Here is a 17,740-nt window from a genome sequence, read left to right as displayed (position 1 = left end):
TCAATAAACCCCGCCTCCTTGGTGAAGCTGGACCAATGGGGTGCGAGGTCTTTATTTGGGGGGGTTGTGGCTGCCCCACAGCGCCCCCTGGCGGCGCGGAGGTCACTCCTCCCCCTGCCACCAATGGTAGAGCTGGTCCGTGAGGATCCCGGTGTAGGTCAGCATGGCCGCCGTGCCCTGCTCGTAGACAGCGCTGTGGGGCAGCCCCATAGGACATGGTTATGGGGCAGACCCATAGGAAGGGGTTATGGGGCGGCCCCACATGGTCCCAGACCCATAGGATGTTGTTATGGGGCACTATGGGGCAGACCAATAGGATGTGGTTATGGGGCAACCCCACACATTTCTGCACCCATAGGACATGGTTATGGGGTGCTATGGCACAGACCCATAGGAAGGGGCCCCATAGGACGCAGGTAGGGGGCAGCCCCACACATTGCCAGCCCTATAGGATTCAGTTACAGGCTGCTATGGGGCAGTGCCCCACATTATGAATGCCATGGGACAGGGTTAGGGGGCGCTATGGGGTGCTATGGGGCAGCCCCCCCCATTACCGGATCTTGCTGTGGGTCCGGGGCAGGTCCAGGTGCTCCAGGAGGTTCCCGGTCACGGAGCCCAAGTACTCGCGGAAGTGGGGGAGGGGCAGGAGGGGGGAGGGGGGGGGACGGGTGGGGGGAGGGGCAGAGGAGGAGGCTGCAGGGGGAGCGGGGGAGAGAGTGAAATCAGAGCAATGGAGTCTATGGGTCTCTATGGGTCTCTATGGGGTCTCTATGGGTCTCTATGGGTCTCTATGGGTCTCTATGGGGTCTCTATGGGTCTCTATGGGTCTCTATGGGGTCTCTATGGGTCTCTATGGGGTCCCTATGGGGTCTCTATGGGGTCTCTATGGGGTCTCTATGGGTCTCTATGGGGTCTCTATGGGGTCCCTATGGGTGTCTATGGGGTCTCTATGGGTCTCTATGGGGTCTCTATGGGTCTCTATGGGGTCTCTATGGGGTCTCTATGGGGTCTCTATGGGTCTCTATGGGGTCTCTATGGGGTCTCTATGGGGTCCTTATGGGGTCTCTATGGGGTCTCTATGTGTCTCTATGGGTCTCTATGGGTCTCTATGGGGTCTCTATGTGTCTCTATGGGTCTCTATGGGGTCTCTATGGGGTCTCTATGGGTCTCTATGGGTCTCTATGGGGTCTCTATGTGTCTCTATGGGGTCCCTATGGGGTCTCTATGGGTCCCTATGGGGTCTCTATGGGGGGGGCCTCACTGGAGCTCAGCAGCAGCAGCAGCGACGCCACCACCATGGGGGGGGGCAGCGAGGCCATGGCGAGGCCTGGAGAGAGCCCGGAAACACCTGAAACGGCCCCAAATCACCCCAAAACAGCTCAAAACCACCAAAAACACCAAAACCACCCCAAAACAGCTCAAAACCACCCAAAAACCACCCCAAATCACCCCAAAACAGCTCAAAACCACTCCAAAAACACCCAAAATCACCCCAAAACAGCTCAAAACCACCCAAAAAACACCCCAAATCACCCCAAAACAGCTCAAAACCACCAAAACCACCCCAAAACAGCTCAAAAACACCCAAAAACCACCCCAAAACACCCCAAAACAGTTCAAAAACACCAAAACCACCCCCAAAACACCCAAACCCACCCCAAAACAGCCCCAAAACACCCCAAAACAGCTCAAAACCACCCAGAAACACCAAAAAACAACCCAAAACAGCTAAAAAACACCCAAAACCACCCCAAAACAGCTCAAAATCACCCAAAATCACCCAAAACCCAGCTCAAAAGGACCTAGAAGAGCCCAAACCCACCTGAAGCAGCCCCAAACCAGCTGAAATCCACCCAAAATGAGCTCAAAACCAGCCCCAAACCCACCTAAAATCACCCTAAATCATCCAAAACCGCAGAAACCCCCCCAAAACCACCTCAAACCCCCCCAAACAGCCCCAAAATAGCCCAAACCCCCCAAAACCACCCAAAAACACCCCTTAAACAGCCGAACCCCCCCAACACCCAAAAACCCCCAAAACCAACCAAAACCCCCTCAAGAAACACCCAAAATCCCCCCAATCACCCCAAAGCTCACCAAAAACACCCCCAAAACCCCCAAAACCGCCCCAAAACCCCTCCAGAAACACCCCAAAACCACCAAAATTGCCCCAAACCCCCCAACCCCCCCCAAATGCCCCCAAACACCCCCAAACCCCCAAATTCGCCCCCACCCCCCTCTCCCCCGCCCCTCCCCCACCTGCGCACCGCTCTCCGCGCCCCTCCCCCACCCGCGGCGCCCCCTTTTATGGGCGCGGGGGGGGGGCGGTGCCGGGGGAGGGGGGGAGGGGGCAAAGTCCGGGGCAAAGGGAGGGGGGAGGAGGGGAGGGGGTGGGTTTGGGGTGAAAAACAGGGGTTTTGGGTCCAAGGGGTCGGGTTTGGGGGGGGGAAAAGGGATTTTGGGTGGTTTTGGGGTGAAAAAAGGGATTTTTGGGTGTTTTGAGGTGAAAAAGGGGGATTTTTGCGTGGTTTTGGGGTGAAAAAAGGCAATTTTTTTGGTGCTTTTGGGGTGAAAGAAGGGGATTTTGGGTTCCCTTGGGGTGAGAAAAAGGGATTTGGGGTCTAGGGGTGCTTTTGGGGTGAAAGAAGGGGATTTGGGGGGGTTTTGTAGTGAAAAAATGGGATTTGGGGTCCCAGGCTGGTTTTGGGGTGAAAAAAGGGCATTTGGGGTTCTTTTGGTGTGAAAAAAAGGGATTTTGGGTCCAGGGTTGAATTTGGGGTGAAAAAGGGGGATTTTGGGCTGCCTGGTGCTGACTTTGGGGGCTCAGGGCCTTGATTTTGGCCATTTCCACCCAAAACCCCTGTTTTTAGTGGTTTTCACCCCAAAAGCCCCATTTTTGACATTGTCCACCCAAAAAACCCTTTTTTTGATGTTCTTCACCCCCAAAACCCCAATTTTGGAGGTTTTTCACCCAAACCCTGCATTCTTGAGGCTCTTCGTTCCAAACCCCTATTTTCCAGGTTTTCCACCCAAAATAGCCCCATAGTTCTCCACCCCAAAACCCCATTTTTGAGGTTTTTACCCCCAAAACCTCATTTTTGAGCATTTCCACTCCATATTTGATGATTTTCACCCCAAATTCCACATTTTAAGGTTTTTCACCCCAAAATCCGCATTTTGAAGCTTTTTCACCCAAACCCCCCATTCTTGATGTTCTCCACCCCAGAAACCCCATTTTTTAGGTTTTTCACCCCAAAACCCCCATATTTGACATTTTTCACCCAAAAAACCCCAAGTTCTTCTGGTTTTCACTCAAAAAACCCATTTTTGAAGTTTTCCACCCAAAATCCCCCATTTTCAATGTTTTTCACCCCCAAAAAACCTTATCGTTTTTCAACCAACTCCACCCCATTTTTGGTGTTTTTCACCCAAAAAACCCCAATTTTCACGTTTTTCACCCAAACCTCCCCCTTTTTTACATTGTTAAAAAAACCACAATTTTTTATGTTTTTCACTCTCCAAAAAACCCGATTTTTGATGTTTTTCACCCCAAACCCCCCCATATTTGACATTTTTTACCCCAAACCCCCCATCTTTGATGTTTTTCCCCCAAAGCAACCCCACATTTGACATTTTTCACCCCATTTTATTGTTCTCCGCCACCATTTTGGACATTTTTCACCCCAAAAACCTCCATTTTTGATGCCCTCCGCCCCCGAAACCCTGTTTTCACAGTTTTTTACCCCAAAACCCCCATTTTCGACATTTTTCACCCCAGAAACCCCGTTTTCGGATTTTTTTAGCCCAAAACCGCATTTTCACCGTTTTTCACCCCAAAATCCCGTTTTCACCCCAAAAAACCCCATTTTCGGAATTTTTCATTCCAGAAACCCCATTTTTCCCCTTTTTCACCCCATTTTCCCCTTTTCCTCCCCTCCCTCACTTTTTCCTCCTCTTCACCCCAAAAAACCCCGTTTTTGCCGTTTTCCACCCCAAAATCCTCCTCCCCGCCCTCCCACATCTGGGTCCTTTCCCCCTCCTCCCGCTCCCCCTCCCTCATCCGGGTCCTTTCCCCCTCCTCCGGCCCCGCCCACATCTGGGTCCTTTCCCCCTCCTCCTGCTCCCCCTCCCTCATCCGGGTACTTTCCCCTTCCTCAGGCCCCGCCCACATCTGGGTCCTTTCCCCCTCCTCCTGCTCCCCCTCCCTTATCCGGGTACTTTCCGCCTCCTCAGGCCCCGCCCACATCCGGGCCACCGCCTTCCCCCACCCTTCCCAGCGCCTCCTCAGCTCCTCCCGGTCGCGCTGGAACCTCCTGCGCATGCGCCTTGCGCAGAGTGCCCCCCGCGCGCGCAGCTCCGCCAGGCCCTGCGCCAGCGCCGCGCGCGCCTCCCGCGCGTAAAGCCCCGCCCTCTCGCGCGCCTCCCGCGCTTCCGCAGCCAGGTGGGCGCGCAGTGATGACGTCATCCACCTGCGACAAAGGGGAGTCCATTGATTCCCCCTCCCATTGCCCCCCATACATTGGGGTCTCCCCCCCATTGGCCCCCATACATTGGGGTCTCCCCCCCCATTGCCCCCCACACATTGGGTCCCTCCCCATTGCCCCCCAATGGGGCTCTCCCCCCATTGGCCCCCATACATTGGGGTTCTCCCCCCATTGCCCCCCATTCATTGGGGTCTCTACTCCCCATTGCCCCCCATACATTGGGGTCTCCCCCCCATTGCCCCCATACATTGGGGTCTCCCCCCCATTGCCCCCCATTCATTGGGGTCTCCCCCCCATTGCCCCCCATACATTGGGGTCTCCCCCCCATTGCCCCCCATACATTGGGGTCTCCCCCCACCTCATCCTCATCACCATGGGGCTGTCCCACACCCGGGTGGTCGCATTCAGCGCCACCCCCCCCAAGGCCCCCCATAGGCTGCCAGGTGGGGGCGTGGCTTCGGGCGGGGTGGGCGTGGTCTCGGTCGGAGGGGGCGTGGCCTTGGATGGGGTGGGCGTTGCCTTGGACAGGGCGGGCGTGGTCTCAGTCGGAGGGGGTGTGGCCGTGGTGGTGGGAGGCTCCGCCCCACAGCCTGTGAGGGGCAGAGGTTGAGGTCAATGGGGGGGGGTCTCTATGGGGTATCTATAGGGTCTCTATGGGTCTGTATGGGGTCTCTATGGGGCTCTGTGGAGTCTCTATGGGGTCTGTATGGGGTCTCTATGAGGCCTCTATGGGGTCTCTATGGGTCTCTATGGGGTCGGAATGGAGTCTCTATGGGGTCTGTATGGGTCTCTATGGGTCTCTGTGGGGGCTCTATGGGTCTCTATGGGATCTCTATGGGGTCTCTGTGGGGTCTCTATGGGTCTCTTTGGGGCTCAGTGGGGTCTCTATGGGGCTCTATGGGTCTCTATGGGGCTCTGTGGGGTCTCTATGGGGTCTCTATGGGGCTCTATGGGGCTCTGTGGGGTCTCTATGGGGGGCACTCACCCAGCAGCACCGTGGCTGCCACCAGCACCAGGCAGAGCTTCATGGTGGCACCTGTGGGGACAATGGGGACAGTGAGGGGGGGTGGCCCACATCCCATAATAACCCCTATCCCATAATACCCCCCATGCCATAATATCCCATCCCTTATATCCCATATCACAGATCCCATAATACCCCATATCCCATAATAACCCATCCCCTATATCCCATAATACCCCCCATCCCATATCCCATTCCCAATACCCCATACCCCATAACCCACATCCCATAATACCCCATATCCCATCCCCTATATCATATATCCCATCCCCTGTATCCCATAACACCCCCTACATCCCATAATACCCCCTTCCCATCCCCACCTGATCCGGATCCCTCCGGCTCCGATCCTACTCCGGAAGTGGGGGGGGGGGGGTGACCTTAAATAACCCCTATGGGGAGGTCGGGGGCGGAGCTATGGGGCAGGGTTCAAAGGTCAACCCCGCCCTTCTTCCCCTCCATATAAGGTAAATGGAGGCGGGGGAACGCCCCCTTTATGATGGCACCGCCCCGTCCCTATGACGTCAGAGCCCCGCCCACTTCAGACTTCGACCGCTATGGGTGGGGAGGCCCCAACGTGGCCGTGGGGGGGGCAAAGGGTAGAGGAGCCCCATATTGGGGTTCATAAGGGGGTGTCAGCCCCATATTGGGGTCCATAGGGGGGTGTCAGCCCCATATTAGGGTCTATGGGGGCAGCTGACCCCCATATTGGGGTCTATAGGGGGGTCTCAGCCCCATATTGGGGTCTACGCGGGGGTGTCAGCCCCATATTGGGGTTCATAAGGGGGTGTCAGCCCCATATTGGTGTTCATAAGGGGGTGTCAGCCCCATATTGGGGTCTATGGGGGGGGTGTCAGCCCCATATTAGGGTCTATGGGGGTGGCTGACCCCCATATTGGGGTCTATGGGGGGGTCTCAGCCCCATATTGGGGTCTATGGGGGGGGACACCCCCCCATTGAGGCCATTCACTTTATTGGCTCCATAAGGGTCTAGAGGGGTTCCTCATCCAATGGGGGGGTCCATGGCGCTCAATGGAGGTCAATGGGGGCTCCTCATTCAATGGTGGCCAATAGGGGTCCATCATCAATGGGGGTCCATGCGGGTCAATGGAGGTCAATGTGGGCTCCTCATCCAATGGTGGCCAATGGGAGGTCCTTGGTGGCCAATGGGAATCCATGGGGGCGTCAATGGGGGCTCCTCATCCAATGGTGGCCAATAGGAGGTCCTTGGTGGCCAACGGGGGTCCCTCATCAATGGGGGTCCATGGGCGTCCATGGCTGCTCCTCATCCAATGGTGGCCAATGGGAGGTCCCTGGTGGCCAATGGCAGTCCAGGGGGCATCAATGGAAGTCAATGGGGGCTCTTCATCCAATGGTGGCCAATGGGGGTCCGTCATCAGTGGGGGTCCATGGGGCTCAATGGAGGTCAATGTGGGCTCCTCATCCAATGGTGGTCCATGGGGGGTCCTTGGTGGCCAATGGGAGGTCCATGGTGGTCAAGGGATGTCCACGGTTGTCAATAGGGGTGAATGGAGGTCCATGATGGTCAAAGGAGGTCCATGGTGGTCAATGGAGTCAATGGGGGTTCCATGGTAGTCAATGGGGGTCAACAGCAGTCAATGCAGGTCAATGGTGGTCAAAGGAGGTCCATGGTGGTCAATGTGAGTCAATGGAGGTCAATGGGGTTCAATGGGTGTCACTGGGGGTCTACTGGTGTCAATGAGTGTCAATGGGATCCAATGGGGTTCAATGGCAGTCAGTGGGTGTCACTGGGGTCTATGGGTGTCAATGGGGTTCAATGGGGCAGTCAGTGGGTGTCATTGGGGGTCAATGGGGTTCAGTGGCTGTCAATGGGGTTCAGTGGCAGTCAATGGGGCAGTCAATAGCAGTCAATGGGGTTCAATGGGTGTCAATGGGGCAGTCAATGGCAGTCACTGGGGCAGTCAGTGGGGTTCAGTGGCAGTCAATGGGGCAGTCAATAGCAGTCAATGGGGCAGTCAATGGCAGTCAATGGGGCAGTCACTCGCTGTCAATGGGTCCGTCAATGGGGCAGTCAATGGGGCAGTCAATGGCAGTCAATGGGGCAGTCAATGGGGCAGTCAATGGGGCAGTCAATGGGTCCGTCAATGGGTCCGTCAATGGGGCAGTCAATGGGGCAGTCAATGGGGCAGTCAATGGCAGTCAATGGCAGTCAATGGCAGTCAATGGGGTCAATGGCAGTCAATGGCAGTCAATGGGGTTCAATGGGGTTCAATGGGTCCGTCAGTGGGGTCCCTCATCCGATGGTGATGCCGAAGCCGCAGTGGAATTTGTTCTTGCGGTGATTGAGGCCGGCGCCGAGCGCCAGCGTCAGCGGCAACGGGGGCAGCTTCTTCTCCAGCACCGCCGCCACCACCCAGCTGCTGTCCACGGAGCCTATGGGTACCAGAGACACCATAGAGACACCATAGAGAGCATGGAGCCACCACCCAGCTGCTGTCCACAGAGCCTATGGGTACCAGAGACACCATAGAGACACCATAGAGACCATAGAGACACCATAGAGACACCATAGAGACACCATAGAGACCATAGAGACACCATAGAGAGCATAGACACCACCCAGCTGCTGTCCACAGAGCCTATGGGTACCAGAGACACCATAGAGACACCATAGAGACACCGTAGAGAGCATAGAGACACCATAGAGATACCATAGAGACCCATAGAGAGAGCATAGAGAGCATGGAGCCACCACCCAGCTGCTGTCCACGGAGCCTATAGGTACCATAGAGACACCATAGAGACACCATAGAGACCAATAGAGATACCATAGAGACCAATAGGGATACCATAGAGAGCATAGACACCACCCAGCTGCTGTCCATGGAGCCTATAGGTACCATAGAGACCATAGAGACACCATAGAGACACCATAGAGAGACCATAGAGACCAATAGATACCATAGAGAGCAATAGAGAGCATAGAGAGCATAGAGCCACCACCCAGCTGCTGTCCACGGACCCTATGGGGGCCATAGAGAGACCATAGAGAGCATAGAGATACCATAGAGACCAATAGGGATACCATAGAGACCAATAGAGATACCATAGAGACCATAGAGACCAATAGAGAGACCATAGAGACCAATAGAGAGACCATAGAGACCAATAGAGATACCATAGAGACCAATAGAGATACCATAGAGACCATAGAGAGACCACAGAGAGAGACCATAGAGAGACCATAGAGACACCATAGAGACACCATAGAGAGCATAGACACCACCCAGCTGCTGTCCACAGAGCCTCTGGGTACCAGAGACACCATAGAGACACCATAGAGACACCATAGAGAGACCATAGAGAGACCATAGAGAGAACATAGAGATACATAGTACTCCACAGAGACCCATAGGGACCCCATAGAGCCCCATAGCACCCCATAGTTCCCCATAGAGACCCCATAGCGCCCACCTTTGAAGACCAGGTTGCCCTTGGGCAGCTCCAGCTGGTAGCCGAAGGCCACGGAGCTGTCCTGGAGCCGGGTGCTGGCCTCGAACTCCACCCCCACCTGGAGCTGGGGGGCACAGCAGGGGTCAGCCCCACACATGGGGCCCCATTGACACCCATAGGGCCCCATTGACACCCATTGACATCCATTGATACCCATTGACACCCACTGATACCCACTGACACCCATTGATACCCATTGACACCCATTGATACCCATTGACACCCATTGATACCCATTGACACCCACTGACATCCATTGGCACCCATTGATACCCACTGACCCCCATTGACACACACAGCGCCCCATTGATACCATTGACACCCATTGATTCCCACTGACCCCAAGCCCCACTGACACCCATTGACTCCCATTGACACCCACTGCCCCATTCCCCCCATTGCCCCCCATCGCCCCACAGGCCCCCTTACCTGCTCATTGGCTCTATGGTAATAGGTGGCGTGGGCCCCGGCCTGGCCCAGGGTCAAGGTCCCGATCCAATTGGGTGCTGTCGTTGCCATGGGGGGGGGGGTTATGGGGGTCCCCATTGGTTGATGGGGGGGTGGCCCCCCCATAATGGGGTAACTGGGGGGAAACGGGGGTAATGGGGGAAGTGATGGGGCTCAATGGGGCTAAATGGGGGTCAATGGGGTCTATGGGTGTCAATGGGGTCTATGGGTGTCAATGGGTCTCAATAGGGTCAATGGGTCTCTATGGGTCTCAATGGGGTCTCAATGGGGTCAATGGGTCTCTATGGGGTGTCAATGGGGTGAATGGGTCTCAATGGGGTCTCAATGGGGTCAATGGGGTCTCAATGGGGTCAATGGGGTCTCAATGGGGTGTCAATGAGGGCAATGGTGTCCCAATGGGGCCAACGGGTCTCTATGGGGTGTCAATGGGGTCCCTATAGGTACCTGTGTAACGGGCGGCCATGGCCAGGACGGTTCCCTCCTCGCCGGGGCGCCGGTGATAAACGAGTTCCCCCCCCAGGGCCAGGCTGGGGGTGACGCTCTGCAGGTAATGGGCAACCAGGATCCCTGGGCGGATAATGGGATCAATGGGGGTAATGGGGGTAATGGGGGGAATGGGGTAATGGGGGTCAATGGGGTAATGGGGGGAATGGGGGCAATGGGGTCAATGGGATCAATGGGGTCATTGGGGTAATGGGGGTAATGGGGGTCAATGGGATCAATGGGGGTTATGGGGGGAATGGGGCAATGGGGGTTATGGGGGCAATGGGGGTCAATGGGGAAATGGGGATCAGTAGGGGTTAATGGGGGGTAATGGGGTAACCCTGTCCCCAACCACCCCATTTGGGGCCATGTAAAGGAAGGTCCCTGCCCCATACCCACCCCATAACCGCCCCATAATCCCCCCATACCCACCCCATAACCGCCCCATAATCCCCCCATACCCACCCCATAACTCCCCCCATACCCACCCCATAACCACCCCCATACCCCCCCATCCCCATAGCCCATCCCCATCACTCATCCCCATAGCCCATCCCCATACCCATCCCCATCCCCACCCCCATAGCCCATCCCCATCACTCATCCCCATAGCCGGTCCCCATTGCCCCCCCGCCGGTGCCCCTGAGTCCTCCCGGCCAGCAGGGGGCGCTCACCGGACCCCACCAGCACATCCGGGTTCCCCAGGGTCAGGGCGGCCGTGAAGTCGCTGCCCCGGAACTCGGCGTCCAGCTGCCAATTGATGAACTTGGCCTGCTGGGTCTGGGGGGGCATTGAGCCGTGGGGGGCCCATAGAGGCTATAGGGCGCCCCATAGAGCCTACATGGGGCCCATAGAGTCTATGGGGTGCCCCACATATACCATGGGGTGCCCCATAGAGCCTATAAGGTGCCCCTCTGAGCCTATAGGGTGCCCCATATATACCATGGGGTGCCCCACTGAGCCATGGGGTGCCCCATAGAGACTATGGGGTGCTCCATAGATCCCATGTTATCTCATGTTACCCCACATTACCCCATATTACCCCATTATCCCACGTTATCCTATGTTATCCCGTGTTATCCCATGTTGTTACCCCGTGTTATCCCATGTTGTTACCCCATGTTACTATCCTGTGTCACCCCATGTTACTATCCCATGTTACCCCATGTTATCCCATGTTGTTACCCCATGTCATCCCATGTTACCCCATGTTACTATCCCGTATTATCCCATGTTATCCTATGTTATCCCATGTCACTATCCCCTGTTATCCCATGTTACCATCCCATGTTGTTATCCCATGTTATCCCATGTCACTATCCCATGCTATCCCGTGTTACCCCATGTCACTATCCCATGTTATCCCATGTCGTTATCCCATGTTATCCTGTGTTATCCATGTTACCCCATGTTACCATCCCATGTTACCCCATGTTACTATCCCATGTTACCCCATGTTACCATCCCATGTTACCCCATGTCACTATCCCATGTTATCCCATGTTACCCCATGTTACCCCATGTCACTATCCCGTGTTACCCCATGTCACTATCCCGTGTTACCCCATGTCACTATCCCGTGTTACCCCATGTCACTATCCCGTGTTACCCCATGTCACTATCCCATGTTAGCCCATGTTACCCCATGTTGTTACCCCATGTTACCCCATGCTCTGCCGGTACCTGCAGCGCCACCTTGGAGCGCAGCCGCTCCGAGAGCTGATGAACGACCTGGGCATTGAGGCTGCCGCTGTTGTCCATGGCCCCCACCAGCACCGGGAACGCCTGGACCCACACAGACCCATAGAGACACATAGGGACCCATAGGGACACATAGAGACCCATAGGGACCCATAGAGACCCATAGAGAGCCATTGGGACCCCATAGAGACCCCATAGAGCCCCATAGAGACCCCATAGAGACCCCATAGAGAACCCATAGGGCCCCACGGGGGGGCTCTATGGGGCAGCCCCACAGCGGCCTCACCTCAGTGGGGCTCAGCTGCTTGGTTCCCACGTAGGTGGCCCCAAAGTGGTAACTGGAGTCCCCCAGGGTGCTCAGCGCCACCGTGTGGTTCACCTGGAGACCACAGAGACCCATAGAGACACATAGAGACACATAGAGACCCATAGAGACCCCATAGAGACACATAGAGACACATAGAGACCCATAGAGACCCCATAGAGACACATAGGGACCCATAGAGACCCCATAGAGACCCATAGAGACCCATAGAGACACATAGGGACCCATAGAGACCCATAGAGACACATAGGGACCCGATAGAGACCCATAGAGACACATAGGGACCCCATAGAGACCCATAGAGACACATAGAGACACCATAGAGACCCATAGAGACACATAGGGACCCGATAGAGACCCATAGAGACCCACAGAGACCCATAGAGACCCATAGAGACACATAGAGACCGCATAGGGACCCCATAGAGACCCATAGGGACACATAGAGACCCCATAGAGACCCACAGAACCCCCAGCCCCATACACCCCCCCCATCCCCTACATCTCATAGAGCCCCATAGACCTCCCAGCCCCATAGAGTCCCCCCCCCTGCCCCATAGCTGCCCCCCAAGTGACCTGGAAGTGGTTGCTGAGCCCCTTGTTCACGGTCAGTTTGACGCCCTCCATCTGCACCGGAAACAGATCTATGGGGCAGAGAAAGACAAGGGGGATCTATGGGGCTGCCCCACAGCGGTGCATGGGGGGCAATGGGGAGCTATGGGGCTGCCCCATAGCGACACAATGGACCCCAATGGACCCTAATGCCCCGCAATGACGACCTATGGGGCTGCCCCATAACGCCACCACGCCCCCGCTTCCCCCCCATGGCTCCCTATGGGGCTCTATGGGTCCCAATGGGGCCCCGCTCACCCTTGCAGCGCCGGTGGCACTCCTCGAAGGCCCCGGGGTTGGGAAGCGGCTCCGGGGGCGCGGGGGGGAAAGGCTCCGTGGGGCTCCGTGGGGCAGCGCCATGGGGCAGAGCCCCCCCATAGCCGGGCCCCGGCGTTACCGGTAACAACGGCGGTGGGGGGGAGCTGGCGGCTAAAACCGAGCCCATAACGGCCTTAAAGGGGGCTGGATCTATGGGGCAGCGCCACGCTTATGGGGCAGAGCGGCGCTTATGGGGCAGGAACCACGCTTATGGGGCAGGAGCCGCACGGCGCTGGTGCTGCCTCTGCGCCGTCCCCCTCTTCACTGAGGTGAAGCCCCGCCCCGCGCGCTGATTGGCTACCTCGTCCTGGAGCGGCGCGGCGATTGGTCGGGCCTCCCCCGCGGCCGGCGTGCGCCGGAAGTCCCGCCTTGTGGCTTCGGAACCCAGCGGTGATTGGGTGGATTCCAGCGGGGCACCGCCTCTGCTCGATGCTCATTGGTGGACGGGGATGTCATGGAGGCGGCCAAGGGCGAGAGGGACAGCGAGGGCGAGGTGGGCGCCGCCATTTTGTGAAGGGAGGGGGAAAGCGGGGGCAGCGTTGCCATGGAGATGGGGACAAAATGGCGGACGGCGGGGGCGCCATAGAGACCCATAGAGACCCCATAGTGTAATGGGACAAAGCCTTTATTGGGTAATGAAGGGGGGGGTCCAGCCCCATACCCCCCCATACCCCCCCACACCCTCACAGCCGTGGGGCCAGCAGCAGCAGCCCCACCAGGAGGCCGCTGTGGGGCAGGGGCGCCGCGGCGGAGCCTCCGCTCCTCCAGGGGGCGCTGTTGCACAGGGCCCCCCCGCAGCACTGGGGCAGGGCCCCCCCCCGCAGCCCCCCCAGGCCCAGGGGGCGCTGGCACCAGGAGGGGGTCGCGCAGCCAAGAACCAACCAGGGCTCCCCTGAGGGGCCTGCAGGGACAAAGGGGACCCATAGAGACCCCATAGAGACCCCATAGAGACCCCATAGAGACCCATAGAGACCCCATAGAGACCCCATAGAGACCCATAGAGACCAATAGAGACCCATAGAGACCCCATAGAGACCCATAGGGACCCATAGAGACCCCATAAAGACCCATAGAGACACATAGAGCCCCATAGAGACCCATAGAGACCCATAGACACCCTATAGACACCACATAGACACCCCATAGAGACCCATACGGACCCCATAGAGCCCCATGCACCCACCATAGGTCTGGGCCGTGACGCACTGGGTCCTCCCGCCCCCACACGTCAGCACTTGGGGGGTGCAGCCGTGGGGCTCGGGTCCATCGCAGGCCCAACAGCGCAGCCCCGATGGGGCCGGGTCCGGCTCTGAACCATAGAGACCCATAGGGACTCATTGGGACCCATAGAGACCCATAGAGCCCCATAGAGTCCCATAGAGACCATAGAGTCCCATAGAGTCCCATAGGGACCATAGAGTCCCCTAGAGCGCCCCCGCTCTCACCGGGCTCGCAGCCGTCGCTCCAGCAGCACTTTAGCGCCACCTGGCGGCCGCCGCCCGTCTCCAGCGCCAGCGGCTCCCGGCAGGGCCCGGCGCTGCCGCAGCCCCGGAGCAGCCCCTCCCCCTCTGCGGGGGATCACGTGAGGGGGGTGTGTGTCACGTGGGGTCACAGTCCCCCAGGTAACCCCTCCCCCCATCCCCTTTGGCCCCTCCCCCAGTCTTTAAGCTCCTCCCTTCTTTACCCCCCAACCCCATTGGATGCTCCCCCATTTTAACCCCTCCCACCCTATCCCCCTCCCCCCTTTGGCTCCTCCCCACTTTAACTCCTCCCCCTTTTATCCCCTCCCCCCTTTACTCCCTCCCCCTTTAACCCTTCCCCCCCCTTTGACTCCTCCCCGTTTTAACCCCTCTCCCCTTTAACCCCTTTGGCCTTTTTACCCCCTCCCCCTTTTTAGCCCCTACCCCTTTGGCTCCTCCCCCCTTTGGCCCCTCCCCCCTTTGGCCCCTCCCCCCTCAGCCCCTCCCCCTCACTCAGCTCCACGCAGGCGTCCCCCGCGCGGGGGCAGCGCAGCCCCAGCAGGGGGCGCTCGCAGGAGCCGTCGGAGCCGTCGCAGCTGACACAGAGCAGGGGGCGGTGCGGGACCGCTGGGGGGGGAACACAGGACCCGGATCAGACCCATAGAGACCCATAGAGACACATAGAGACCCATAGAGACCCATAGAGACCCATAGAGACCCATAGAGACCCATAGAGACCCCATAGAGACCCATAGAGACACATAGAGACCCATAGAGACCCATAGAGACCCCATAGAGACCCCATAGAGACATATAGAGACCCATAGAGACCAATAGAGACCCCATAGGGACCCATAGAGACCCCATAGGGACCCATAGAGACACATAGAGACATATAGAGACCCATAGAGACCAATAGAGACCCATAGAGACCCATAGAGACACATAGAGACCCATAGAGACCCATAGAAACATATAGAGACCCATAGAGACCCATAGAGACCAATAGAGACCCATAGAGACCCATAGAGACCCATAGAGACCCACAGAGACCCCATAGAGACCCATAGAGACCCATAGAGACCTCATAGAGACCCCATAGAGACCCCTCCTCCCCGCACTCACGTGACCCCGGCGGGGGGCCGGGGGGGGCGGGGCGCCGCTCCTCGCGCAGGGTCACGACCTCGCCGTGGGAGCGGAAGGTGATGACGACATCGGGGGGGCCGCTGACGTCACAGCCCCCCTCCTCCCGCCGCAGCTCGAGCCCGCCTGGCCCCGCCCCAACCCCGACAGCACCAATCAACGCGGGCCATGGTGACGTCACCGCGGCGCCGCCGCGTGGGCACGCCCTCCCACGTGGCCACGCCCCCCCGCCCCCCACCTGACCTCACACTGACCTCGCCACGTGGTCAGGGTCGTCCGGCGGCAGGTGGCGTTGGGGGAGGGGCAGGAAACGTCCCGGCAGCCCCCGGGGTCACAGAGGGGGCAGCGCAGGGAGAGGTGGGGGCCTGGACCCATAGAGACCGATAGAGACCCATAGAAACCCATAGAGACCCATAGAGACCCATAGAGACCTCATCGAGACCCATAGAGGTCCATAGAGACCCCATAGGGACCCCATAGAAGCCTATAGAGACCCCATAGAGACCCATAGAGAAACATAGGGATCCCATGGTGACCCATAGAGACACATAGGGACCCAGAGACACCCATAGAGAACCATAGGGACCCATAGGGACCCATAGAGACCCCTGGAGACCCCATAGAGACCCCATAGAGACCCATAGAGACTCCATAGAGACCCCATAGAGACCCCATAGTGACCCATAGAGACCCCATAGAGACTCCATAGACTCCATAGAGACCCATAGACTCAGGCCTCCCTGCCCCCCCGCAATGACTCATGGGAAGGAAGTCCCTGCCCTCCCCCCTCCTCCATGATTCACCCCCCACATCCGGCCTTGCCTCAGGCCCTCCCCCACCCCACGGAGGACCCAGGACCCCCCCCAAGGGCACCCAATGGGGGGTGGGGAAGGGGCTCGAGTGCCCCATGGAGGGGGGAGGGGGGACATGGAAGTGATGAGAACTCAGAGCCCTGCCCCATAGCATAGAACCCATAGAGACCATAGAGTGCCCCATAGCAGAGCATCCATAGCCCAGCCCCATAGCACAGAACCCATAGCCCTGCCCCATAGCAGAGCATCCCTAGCCCAGCCCCATAGCATAGAACCCATAGCCCAGCCCCATAGCAGAGCATCCATAGCCCAGCCCCATAGCACAGAACCCATAGCCCTGCCCCATAGCAGAGCATCCCTAGCCCAGCCCCATAGCATAGAACCCATAGACCAGCCCCATAGCACAGAACCCATAGCCCTGCCCCATAGCAGAGCATCCACACCCCTGCCCCATAGCACAGAACCCATAGCCCAGCCCCATAGCAGAGCATCCATAGCCCAGCCCCATAGCACAGAACCCATAGCCCTGCCCCATAGCATAGAACCCATAGCCCAGCCCCATAGCACAGAACCCATAGCCCAGCCCCATAGCATAGAACCCATAGCCCAGCCCCATAGCATTGAACCCATAGCCCAGCCCCATAGCACAGAACCCATAGCCCAGCCCTATAGCATAGAACCCATAGCCCTGCCCCATAGCACAGAACCCATAGCCCTGCCCCTTATACCCCAGCCCCCTCCCCCACCTCCCATTGGCTCCCCTTTGCCGGTGGGGGAGGGGCGGGGGTTACCTGGCGCCAGCAGCAGCAGCCCCAGCAGCGCCCATCCCCCCCCCATCGCTCTTCCCTTCGGATCCCGTCCGGATCTGCTCTTATTGGGGGGGGGAGGGGAGGGGCATCCGGTCAAGCCCCGCCCCCAGCGGTGGTGTTGGGGGGGAGGGGGAGGTTCTGCTTTTGGGGCAGGAAGTGGTGAAATTGGGCAATGGGGGAGGGGCATTGGGACCATAGAGCTCAGCCACTGGAGGACTGAGGGGCGCTTCTAGGGGCTTGGAGGACCTTGAACCATAGAGTGGGAGCGTTGGAGGACCATCAGGACCATAGACTCGAAGTGCTGGAGGACTGAGGGGCACCTATGGGGTCCTGGAGGACCGTTGGAGCCATAGAGTTGAACCGTTGGAGGACTGAGGGGCACCTATGGGGTCGTAGAGGACCATTGGCCTTAGATTGGGACCATTGGAACCATAGAGTCTGGCCATTGGAGGACTGAAGGGCACCTCGGGGTTCCGGACATCCATTAACCATAGAGTGGGAGCACTGGAGGACCATTAGAACCATAGAGTCCAAGTGCTGGAGGACTGAGGGGCACCTCCAAGGGCCTGGAGGACCAATGTAACCATAGAGCGGGACCACTGGAGG

General features: G+C 58.0%; 3 protein-coding genes and 1 long non-coding RNA gene across 4 annotated transcripts; all 4 read right to left on the bottom strand.

The window, feature by feature from the left end:
- Positions 1-56: 56 nt before the first annotated feature.
- On the bottom strand, positions 57-1,353 carry LOC133222396 (apolipoprotein C-II-like). The gene is made up of 3 exons (XM_061372061.1): positions 1,262-1,353; positions 555-693; positions 57-193 (listed from the first exon to the last, which is right to left on the bottom strand). The coding sequence occupies exons 1-3, from the start codon at positions 1,317-1,319 to the stop codon at positions 103-105; spliced, it is 288 nt and encodes a 95-aa protein (XP_061228045.1). The 5' UTR covers positions 1,320-1,353; the 3' UTR covers positions 57-102.
- Positions 1,354-5,017: 3,664 nt separating this feature from the next.
- LOC133222397 (uncharacterized) lies at positions 5,018-5,872 on the bottom strand. The gene is made up of 3 exons (XR_009728285.1): positions 5,832-5,872; positions 5,470-5,520; positions 5,018-5,074 (listed from the first exon to the last, which is right to left on the bottom strand). It is a non-coding gene; the product is annotated as an uncharacterized LOC133222397 (long non-coding RNA).
- A 1,903-nt stretch (positions 5,873-7,775) lies between these two features.
- TOMM40 (translocase of outer mitochondrial membrane 40) lies at positions 7,776-13,037 on the bottom strand. Its single transcript, XM_061372057.1, has 9 exons — positions 12,851-13,037; positions 12,557-12,624; positions 11,942-12,034; positions 11,638-11,739; positions 10,629-10,734; positions 9,916-10,038; positions 9,433-9,509; positions 8,965-9,067; positions 7,776-7,923 (listed from the first exon to the last, which is right to left on the bottom strand). The coding sequence occupies exons 1-9, from the start codon at positions 13,035-13,037 to the stop codon at positions 7,784-7,786; spliced, it is 999 nt and encodes a 332-aa protein (XP_061228041.1). The 3' UTR covers positions 7,776-7,783.
- Positions 13,038-13,593: 556 nt separating this feature from the next.
- Positions 13,594-17,191, bottom strand: PLAUR (plasminogen activator, urokinase receptor). The gene is made up of 7 exons (XM_061372056.1): positions 17,117-17,191; positions 15,768-15,878; positions 15,496-15,639; positions 14,815-14,997; positions 14,356-14,478; positions 14,094-14,219; positions 13,594-13,811 (listed from the first exon to the last, which is right to left on the bottom strand). Exons 1-7 carry the CDS (start codon positions 17,160-17,162, stop codon positions 13,594-13,596), a joined length of 951 nt encoding a protein of 316 aa, XP_061228040.1. The 5' UTR covers positions 17,163-17,191.
- Between the last annotated feature and the right edge of the window lie 549 nt (positions 17,192-17,740).

This window comes from Neopsephotus bourkii, unplaced genomic scaffold (genome assembly GCF_033783945.1).
Source record: "Neopsephotus bourkii isolate Nb327-2 ecotype Australia unplaced genomic scaffold, CSIRO-AGI_Nbou_v1 NB_1590, whole genome shotgun sequence".
NCBI classification, from domain to species: Eukaryota; Metazoa; Chordata; class Aves; order Psittaciformes; family Psittacidae; genus Neopsephotus; species Neopsephotus bourkii.
The sequence above is the reverse complement of the archived record's forward strand: the minus strand, read 5'-3'. Positions and strand labels throughout refer to the sequence as shown.

Bases quoted from the DNA above. Each gene is read 5' to 3' on its own strand.
- LOC133222396 (XM_061372061.1), bottom strand. From the start codon at position 1,319: ATGGCCTCGCTGCCCCCCCCCATGGTGGTGGCGTCGCTGCTGCTGCTG. The intron at 694-1,261 runs GTGAGGCCCCCC...CTCCCCCTGCAG, and splicing joins GCTGCTGCTGCTGAGCTCCA to CCTCCTCCTCTGCCCCTCCC. The intron at 194-554 runs GTAATGGGGGGG...GCTGCCCCACAG, and splicing joins CGGACCCACAGCAAGATCCG to CGCTGTCTACGAGCAGGGCA.
- TOMM40 (XM_061372057.1), bottom strand. From the start codon at position 13,037: ATGGGCTCGGTTTTAGCCGCCAGCTCCCCCCCACCGCCGTTGTTACCG. The intron at 12,625-12,850 runs GTGAGCGGGGCC...TCTGCCCCATAG, and splicing joins GTGCCACCGGCGCTGCAAGG to ATCTGTTTCCGGTGCAGATG. The intron at 7,924-8,964 runs GTGGGCGCTATG...TGGTACCCATAG, and splicing joins GGGCAACCTGGTCTTCAAAG to GCTCCGTGGACAGCAGCTGG.
- PLAUR (XM_061372056.1), bottom strand. From the start codon at position 17,162: ATGGGGGGGGGATGGGCGCTGCTGGGGCTGCTGCTGCTGGCGCCAG. The intron at 15,640-15,767 runs GTCAGTGTGAGG...GGGCGGGGCCAG, and splicing joins GACCCTGACCACGTGGCGAG to GCGGGCTCGAGCTGCGGCGG. The intron at 14,479-14,814 runs GTAGGGGCTAAA...GATCCCCCGCAG, and splicing joins AGGGGGGAGGAGCCAAAGGG to AGGGGGAGGGGCTGCTCCGG.